Genomic DNA, 9,076 nt, shown 5'->3' on the forward strand with positions numbered 1-9,076 from the left:
TAGGATGGGGGGGGGGTGGCATGGTTTTGGGGTGTCACCAGGGTGTGGGTGGGGGTTCCCTCACCTGGGCACGCTTGTGTGTCATGTTCCGGCTTTTCTGCAGCTTGCTGAGGAAGAGGATGGCCCCTCGCGTGCCGCGGGGAGACAGGGGCTTCTTGCTGACCTCCTCTGCCTCTGCACAGAGGGGACACGGCCATGCTGGTGGGACCCACCCTACAAAGTGGGGGCACCCAGCCAGCTCTGCTGGGGCTTGGGATGGAAAAAAAAAACCCTCCAAAATCTCGCACCTGGAGAGGTTTTGAAAGCTTCATAAAATTGGCTGAGGTAGGTGATGAGCCCCAGGCGGTCGGGCTCTGCCATGGTGGCCATCTCGGCACTGGAGAGGACGGGCTGGATGCCCAGCTCCTGCTCCGCCGTGTCCAGCATCATCTGGTGGGTCTGGATGGGGTCCTGGGGGTCTACAGAATCAAAGTCCCTGTGGGGAGACACGGGTGCTATCAAGGTGGGTTCTGCAGGGTGGGGGGGTCCCAGGGGGGTCCCAGGCACTCACACCAGGTCGGGGCGAAAGCGGTGGATGAGGGCGCAGAGGGCCAGGCCGCTGGTCCAGGAGGAGGTGAAGTCGGTGACTGCCACGCCACGGTACCCGGCTGTGCTGGCCTGGCACCAGCTCAGCAGCTCCTCGTAGGCATCTCCAGACACCGCTGGGGAGGCAGCACACGTGTCCCCATCCCAAAGAGGCAGGGGACAGCCACCCCCCATCCCGCTCCCTCCCACCAGTGCTTTAGGGGGGACGGGGTCCCATGGGAGTGACGCGAGACCTCCCCCATGCAACCACCCCCCCGCAAAAGTCTCAAAAAATGGTTTGATAAAGCCTCTGTTAATATTTCACAGCTCATCATCAGTGTGGGCCAGGAGGAGGGGGACAGTTTCCCCCCAAAAAGGCATCTGGGGGGCTGTGTCCCCGTGGGGGCCGTGGGCAGATGGAATGCAAACCAGTGGTGCCACTGGGATGGAAACGCAGCTGCTGCTGGGAGGAGCATGGCCAGCTGGACACCGGCCAGGGCTTGAGAGAAGAAGGATGGGGAGGAAAATCAGGGCAGGAGCCGTGCTGGTATGGGCTGCTGGGAGGAACGGGGGGTCCTGGTGCTGGGGGACTGGGGCAGGATCAGCTGCTCCTACCGGTGCTGAGGCGGTTGTCGCTCTTCCTCTTGTGGTCCATCTCCACCGTGCCCATGAGATAGAGGTCCCGGACCTGCCAATGGGTACGTGTTGGTGGCGGGTCACCACTGGCAGAGCCAGTGGCACCACGCAGGGAGCTGACCCAGCAAAGTGGGGGGACACCCAGACCCCCTCCACGCCTCCCCAGAACCACCCACATCCACGACAGGCAATGCATTAAATGTCCTGGGGACCAACAGCTTCAGCCTCACACCCTTTGGGGACAGAGGACCATGTGCACTGGTGCCCCCCTGACTGCTGGGGAGGCTGGGCAGGATCTGGGCCGGGTACCTGGCTGGCTTTGATGGCCTGCAGGTTGATGTTGGGGTAGCGCGTGGCTGGGTCGATGCTGTACTGGCTGATATTCTTGTTGGTGTTGTCCGGGGAGGTCTGCGAGAGGTGCTGGTAGATGCTCTCCCTGTGTGCAAGGGACAGGGCTGGGCTCAGTGCCACCATCCTTGCCCACTCTGGAACCGGTCCAGCAGGACGGGGACACTCACCTCTCGGCCAGCACCTCCAGCGGGGGGGTCCCGGCCGCCCACCGCCGCACCATCCACGCTGCGTCAAAGGCGGCGAGGAAGCCCCTGGCCACGCCGGTGCCCAGTGGCCAGAAAGGCTGCAAAGGGAAAGGCAGAGAGGGATGGAGCTGGAGCCGCGCGGCCGGTCGGGGCGGCTGGGAGGAGGCTGGGAGCTGCCAGGCTTGGCCGGGGATGAAAGCGGGGAGCGGCGGCGGGACGCGCAGGGAGAGGATGGGCAGCTGTCTCCTCCCCGGCCAGGACAGCTGCCTGTTGGGGGCAGCTGGGCTGCTCCTCCAGCCTGAACCCCGACCTCCAGTGGGGCCGAGGAAGGGGATAACCCCACCAAACCATCCCGCTCCTGGGCCTCGGGGAGCCTGGCCTCAGGGGTGGGGTGCACCGAGTAGTCAGGGCAAGAAGCACGTAGGGAGTGGGAATATATTGCAGCCAACAGATCTGGCAGGGAGAGGGGAAACAGAGGCACACAGCGGTGCTGCAACGGGGACCCTCACCTCCACCAAGCAGTCTCCCACCAGCCCGAGGAGCAGACGGGCCCCGTTGTGCTCCCGCACCAGCGCCGCGTTCTCCGAGCGTGTCATGCAGGTGAAGTCAAACATGTCGACGTCCGGCAGGTTCCGGTGGTTGAGGGCGAATTCCAGTTGGGGCAGGCGGTAGTTGGTGGAGAAGTTGGCGGCTTCTTTGGCATAGCTGAGGAGAGCACTGCGGTTCACGTTCTCCGGGGACAGGAGGCTCTCGATGTCCGCTTTGTCCTGCGGGGATGGGGTGAAGCTGGCTGGGATGCGGGAGGTGGTGTTTGCCCTCCCCAGCCTGGGTGCAGCCAGCTCTGGGGTGAAGCCATGTCACTGGCCTTGGGGCTTTGAAGCCCCCAAAAGGATTTTTCCCCCAGCACAGGTAACAGCTGCCGAAGCCCCCACCACCCCAGAGGTACACGGTCAAACCAGCACCCGTGATTTGGATCCCACCCTCTGGGCTTTCAGCCACCCATTGCTATGGGATGCCGGGGCCAGATCCTGCCCCCCTCACCTGGAGGATGACCCCCTTCTTGAGCAGGCTCTGCTTCTTGGCCGTCATGACAAAATAGTGAGTGTCGTCCTTGTAGTAGACGATGTTTTCCAGGTCGATGCCTGGTGATGGGGAAGGAGCTGAGCTGAGCCCCAGGGCAGAGCCACGGGGAGCCCCCGCACTGGGCTCAGCCACCAAATGTCCCCTGCAGTGAGGTACCGTGCGAGGACATGCACCCCATAATGCAGAGGACATCCCAGGGCTGAGCCTCCAGTTGTAGCAGGAAGGGACAGGGACCCCCAGCACCCCCCACCCCGTGTCAGGGCTGGGACCACCAACCCGTTTTGTTGTAGAGGTTTTGGAAGAACTTCTGGTTGTAAATTCGGGCCACGCCACTGATCTCAGCCACCTCCACCTCAGCCCGGCTGTGGTGGTTGATGAAGTTGGTGGTGATGCCGATGGCCAACTTCCCCCGCGTCTCCTTCCGCTTGAACCCTGCAGGATGGGAGAAGCGTGAGCCCCCATCTGGCCCCCCCATACCAGCCCTGGGGGTGCAGAGACCCACTGCTGTCACCTTCGGGGACAAATTTGCCGCCGCCGGCTGAGATGAGGACGTCAAACTCGTAGTGGCTGAGGGGAGAGGAGCTGGGCTGCAGCACAGCCCGCCAGCCGCCTGCAGGGAGAGGGACGGTCACGAGTGTGCTGGGTCTCAGCTGGGACCTGCTCCGGGGTGGGGGAAGAGGGTTGTATCTCATTCCCCCCTTCCCCCAGGCAGGAGTTGGGCTAGCAGAGGGACTGGGGGGCACAGAGTGTCCCCACAGTGATACCATACCGTGTCCACCCGCCTTGCCCGCAGGGGGGACGAGGCCCTTGAACTGCACGTTGATGTGCACCTCCACCCCCAGCAGCAGAGCCACCTTCAGCAGGATCAGCTGGAGCTGCCGGATACCTGGGAGGGGAGAGGGAGGCACTCAGGGCTGCACCCCCCAGCCTCTGGGCTCCCCACAGAGTGGGGGACCCCAGGGGTGCAGAGCTTGGCCCCCTCCCAAACTCACTGATGTGGTCCAGTGTGCCAGTGCAGAAGCGCCCATAAAATTTCTTGGCACCCAGCGCCCGCAGGTCGTGGATGGTGAAGGGCCAGAGGTGCAGGACGTTGTTGCGGGAGAAGGAGTCCCTCTTCTCCACCAGCACCACGCGGGCGCCCAGCAGCACCAGCTCGATGGCCGCCCGCAGCCCGCAGGGGCCGGCCCCCACCACCAGGCACTGCAGAGGGGACAGGGGGTGTGAAGGGGACAGGCACCCCCCTCCAAGGGTTCCCCACAGGCAGCATCACCCCCCTTCCCCGGGGCAGGATCTGCCTCTCCCCACTCTTCTCCTTTTCCCCTGGGCTACAAGCACTGCTTCTCCTTGCAAAGTGGGGGGCCCTGTGGGGTGCCCCCCGCCTCCCCGGCTGCCTGAACCTTGCCTTCACATGGAGCAATGGCAGCAATTAAGGTGCTCAGTGAGATAAGGGACGCACGTCTCCTGCCTGCTGCAGCCCGGGGACAGGGAGATTTCACCAGCAACAGGATCCAAACCAGGATTCGGGTTTGATCTCCTGCCAGGCCCTCACAGGGCTGGGAGGGGGATGATTGGGCACCAACAGTAGGGACAAGAACCATCAGCTCTGGGACAGGGGGACAGAAATAGGGTCCCCCAGCCCCACGGGGACATCCTGCCCCAGCAGCATGCTCCTGTCTCCCAGAAAGGGCTCGGCACGTCCCTCTGCCCCTTTGCAGTCCTCTCCCCTCCCGGGATGTCCCCAGCAAGCAGCAGCCAGGAGGAGGAAGGACGCTGCTGGCTGCATGGAACCGAGGTGGCATCACACCATGGGGAGGGGAGTGGCACTAATTAACACCCTGTCCCATTAAACCCCATCAACCTGCCACCTGGCACATCCTGCATCCTCCCGGGGTGGGGGCCAGGGTGCCCCAAAGGATGCTCTCACTCTGGGAACAAGGACACAGGGCAAGGAGGGACCCAAACCCTGTGCCCAGGGATCCCTGGTACCTTGGTGCTGGCACAAGCTGTGCCCTGGTCGTAGTCCTTGTGCCCAGCTTTCTTATCCAGCTTGCTCCACAGGGCCTTGGCACTCCAGTAGTTGAGGGCAGCCTTGAGGCCGTGGTAGAGCTGGAGGCCTCTGCCCTGCAGCCCCAGGTGCTGGCACAGCTCCCCGAAGCAGCTCAGCACCTCCCGGCACTCCCCGGCACGCAGGAACCTCTCGAAGATGGCATGGGCCGGGTTGCCCGGCTCGTCAGCCGGCACACTCATCCTGCTTCACCCAGCAGCCTGGCAAGGGACAGCAGAGATAAGACGGGGGGACAGGACCCTCCTGCACCCCCATCCTCAAACCCATCCGATACCAGACCTGGTGTCCGGGCACGAGGTTTCCCAGCCTGAGGTGTGGTTGGGTGATGGTGCTACCGGAATCAGGGCCCTTTCCCGCAGCAGCTGGCGGAGACTTCCCTGGGTGCTGCACCCAGTGAGCCACAGTGTCACCCTGCCGCGGTGACGTCAGGGGAGGGGACGGGGAGGGCTGTGGTGGCAGCAAGTGGCTTCCTCTGTGTGTGTACCTGCAGTAGCTGAGAGCAGAGAGCAGTGTTTTGAAGCAAAGATACGACTTCCTTCCTCTTCGCCCTTGGCCTTGTTGGGGGAGGGACAGGGAAGGGGGTCCTGGCTGCAGGGACAAACCTCAGCTGCCCCAAAAAGCCAGCAAGACCTGGGGCAGGAGGGAGCAGGATTGGACCCATCCCACCAGCCTGTTTTTTGCCACCAGAGTGGGGCGATTTCCCCCCCCACCTCCGCCTCTACCACCCCTGAAGCGGGGAGGAAGCAGATTAGCACAGAGGAAGCAGCACTGGGGAAACCAAAAAAAGCTCAACCACTGTACGAAGGGCCCCATCACACCAGGGAACCTGCGGGAGGAGGGGTGCAGCACATTCCCCTGTGGTTACCCCAAAACCCTCCCACTCCTGGCAGCTCCCAGGGGACCAGCACTCCCTGCATCTGCCTCCCACTCCTGGCACTGTCCCCCCAGCACCGTCCCACGCCACGCTCTGTCTTGCCAGCCCCAGCACTAAAGCACAAAGCTTTGCCTTTTCCAGCTGTTGTCTCCAAGCCCTGGGGCTGGGAAAGCCTCCCACAGCCCGGTGGAGACAAGGAGGAACCGGTGGAAAGGCTCCAGAACCCGGCGTGCTCCTACCTTTGAACCATCGCTCTTTGCCCTCTCACCGCTCGGTGTTACCGGCGGGCACCCGGCAGCACCCTGAAGGTGGCACCCAGCCCCACAGCGGGATGCCACAGGGGGAAAGATGCCATGTCCAAGCCAAGCTGCCCTCGGTGGGGTGGGAGAAAGGAGATGTTTAAGCCTGGGCTTTAATTTGGGCTGGAAAGCCCAGATTCTAGCTGGGTTTCAAGTTTGGTCTTGCTCCAGCAGCTTTCAGACACCCACACGTGCTTTGCAAGGCCACCTGGAGCCAGGAGGATGCAAAGCACTTCTGCAGGTCACCTTCCCTCCCCAGCACCACAGCCAGGAAATCCCGGCGGTTTAACCTCTTCCTTCCTGGGCAGACACAAGGATAAAGCATCCAGCCGGGCTGGAGAAGGAGCAGGCACCCGCCAGTCCCCAAAGCAGCAGCATGGGGACAGAGGGCATGACATAACTGATGAATCCACGGCAGGGCTGAGAGACCCGCGGGCAGATTTCTGCTCTTCCCCTGAGCGCTGCCAGTCCTCTGCTCCTGCCAGCGAGCCAGAATGAGCCTGGGGAAACTGAGGCAGCGCTGCAAACCTCACCAGAGAGCGCAGGCACGTTGTCCCACCAGCCGCCCACCCTCCTCCTGCGGGAGGTTGCCCAGGCCGCCATGCTGGCTGGCCGGGCTCCAGTGCCTCGTGCTGCCCAGGCACGATGGGTTTTGATGGGTTTTCCCCTGGGAGCTCACGTTACTGCACCGGCGCCTGCCAAAGCCACCACACAGCAGCCCCAGGGTGATGGGGCAAAGGCAGCTGCCCCAGCTGGAAGCACCCACTCCAGCATCACCAGTCCCTAGGTCTGTAAAAAAACATCTCAAGGCCTCAGTTCCCACCGGATGCGACGCCGGGGGGGAGCACACTGCCCAGGAAAGCTTTCCAGCCCCAGCACTTTGGCAGGCAGGCTCGGAGGAGGCAGAACAACAAGCCTTGTGTTACATCAAGTTTCCTAAAGAAACGACGCTTGTGCTGGGACACTGTGTCCCCCTTGACACTCTCAAACCCCTCTGGCAATTGCAAGCCCCCCACAAATACTCAATTCCTGCAGGTTTGATGCAAATAAACAGCTTTCAGCCCACAAAAGCCGGTGCCAGTGATAAGAGCGTGGTCCTGAGCCAGGCTGTCTCCAGCTCCACTCTCCCCATGAACGCCTTTTGCATTTCTTCCCTTAAAACTGCTCCTGTGAGCTGGAGGGAGGAGGGGGGGGGTTGCAGCCAGCCCTGACTCAGCTCACGGTGGCTCTGGTTGGGGTGGCTGCAGACACGCCTATGGGGACATCACCAGGGTCCAGCACATGTGGAGCATCCCTGGAGCAGGGACACCCCATCCCGCTTTGCAGGTCGGGGTCTCCCCCTGGCCTTGCACAGAGAGAAGCAGCGCCCTGGGAGGTGGCAGCGGGGAGCTGGCCCAGGGGTGCTGGGCAGCGGCGAGCTCACGTGTGCTCCAGGCACGTGGGAAAGGGGTGGGAAAGGACACAACTCCATATGGAGCTAATGAAAGCCAGGAGGATTTCCAGCAGCAGCAGCAGCAGATCCCCTTCCAGCTGAGCCTCTTGCTGTGCTGGCTCTCAGCATTTTTGGGATCCAGCTTGGAGACCACGGGGCCGGGCTGGACCCTGGGAAAGTCCTTCCAGCAACTTCAGGCATGGCCCCAAAGCTGGCGGGCAGGACGGAGCGTTTCTTGTGGCTGTCCAACAGCTTGGCCAAAGATTCTGCTTTTGACTGTTGGCTGAGGAGGGAAGGGGTGAAGGCAGCGGGTGCTGCTCTTCCCGGCGTTATCGTGCTCAGGAGAAACATCCCAGGCGTGGGACCGGGCAGAGAGATCGCCCTGGCCCAGTCCATGGACAGGAAAGGAAAGGAAAGGCCCACTGCCCTAATTTGGCTGGGTTTTAATCCTTGGAGGGAGGGGAAAAATCCCTGTCGGCTCTGGTTTGAACTGGGGATGTGGGTGCATGGGCACACCCTGGCCGAGCCCCCCCTTAGCAAGCCCCCAGCATGGAGATGTGGGGAGAAGGGCTGAGGAGAGGGGACAAACCTGCCACCAGCACTGGCGAGGGCAGAGGCTGGCAGCTGCAGGAATGGGGCGTCGCGGTGGAGGGGGTTCCCTTTCAAGGGTGAATGACCCCCCCATGGGAAGCACATGCCAAAATCTCCCTCAGAGGTGCAGGACCCAGCCGTGGCTCCTGCAGCCGCCGGCAGCAGAAGTTGGTGCTTCTCCAGGACATTTTGGGGTTGCCCTTTGCAGGGGATCCACAAACCCAGCCACGTCCCAGGGAGCCCTGAGCAGAGACAACACTTGGGGAGGGGGGGGGAGCAAACCTGCCCCCCGCTATTTTGGGTGCTCAGCTTTGCCCCCCTGCCCAGCACCAGCCTCATGGGGGGAGCTGCCTCTTGCAGCTTTATTTTGGCGTGAGGGGAAGTCTGCTCAGGGCCAGGTTTCACACCCCACATCCTTCTCCTCCTCCTGCTTCTCCCTCGTCCCCAGCCACAGCTGTCCCCGCAGGGCTGTCTCGGGGTACAGCAGTGAACCCCAGGTTTGGTTACCCAAACGTACCGGGGCCTTCATCCACACCAGACACCGGGGCTGGGGAACGTGTCTCCTGGCCTCAGCTCTGGGATGGAGCACAGCCCCCACACCCCCGGCCGGGGGTCAGCCTGGGGGGCCCGTGGAGCATCCCTCCCCCTGCACCGGGTGGAGAAAAGCGCTCAGCAAAGCTCAAACCTCCCCATCCCACTCGGCACTGGGAGCACTGGTGGTACTGGGAATGGAGTCGAGGAGGAGGAGTGGGAGCTGCTCTCTTCTCCCTTTGTCCCGAGGGGAGCAGAGCTCAGGGGCTGGAGGGGAAAAGCAGCGAGGATAGAGCGGGGGGGAGCCCGTTGCCCCCCGGGAGAGGCTCGGGGAGGGGGGGCAGCCAGAGACAAAGCGCTGCCCCGCCACCGAGCATCCCCGCTCTGCATCCCCGGGACACGCAGGACACGGGCACGGCGGGGCTGAACGCTCCCCCCCAGCACCCCAAAACCACCCCTCGGTTT

General features: G+C 63.0%; 1 protein-coding gene across 1 annotated transcript in view; it reads right to left on the minus strand.

Annotated features, from left to right (window-relative positions):
• The window catches only part of MICAL1 (microtubule associated monooxygenase, calponin and LIM domain containing 1), a 9,918-nt gene extending 3,869 nt beyond the window's left edge, over positions 1-6,049 (minus strand). Inside the window, 14 exon segments of the mRNA XM_026864520.1 lie at positions 27-174; positions 288-475; positions 551-701; positions 1,180-1,252; positions 1,510-1,636; positions 1,719-1,834; positions 2,246-2,503; positions 2,778-2,878; positions 3,096-3,251; positions 3,331-3,429; positions 3,589-3,705; positions 3,812-4,019; positions 4,806-5,084; positions 5,164-6,049. Coding sequence (XP_026720321.1) covers positions 27-174; positions 288-475; positions 551-701; positions 1,180-1,252; positions 1,510-1,636; positions 1,719-1,834; positions 2,246-2,503; positions 2,778-2,878; positions 3,096-3,251; positions 3,331-3,429; positions 3,589-3,705; positions 3,812-4,019; positions 4,806-5,066 — 2,003 coding nt within the window. The 5' untranslated portion in view covers positions 5,067-5,084; positions 5,164-6,049.
• Between the last annotated feature and the right edge of the window lie 3,027 nt (positions 6,050-9,076).

This window comes from Athene cunicularia, assembly GCF_003259725.1.
Source record: "Athene cunicularia isolate RWA chromosome 26 unlocalized genomic scaffold, athCun1 chr26_part2, whole genome shotgun sequence".
NCBI lineage: Eukaryota > Metazoa > Chordata > Aves > Strigiformes > Strigidae > Athene > Athene cunicularia.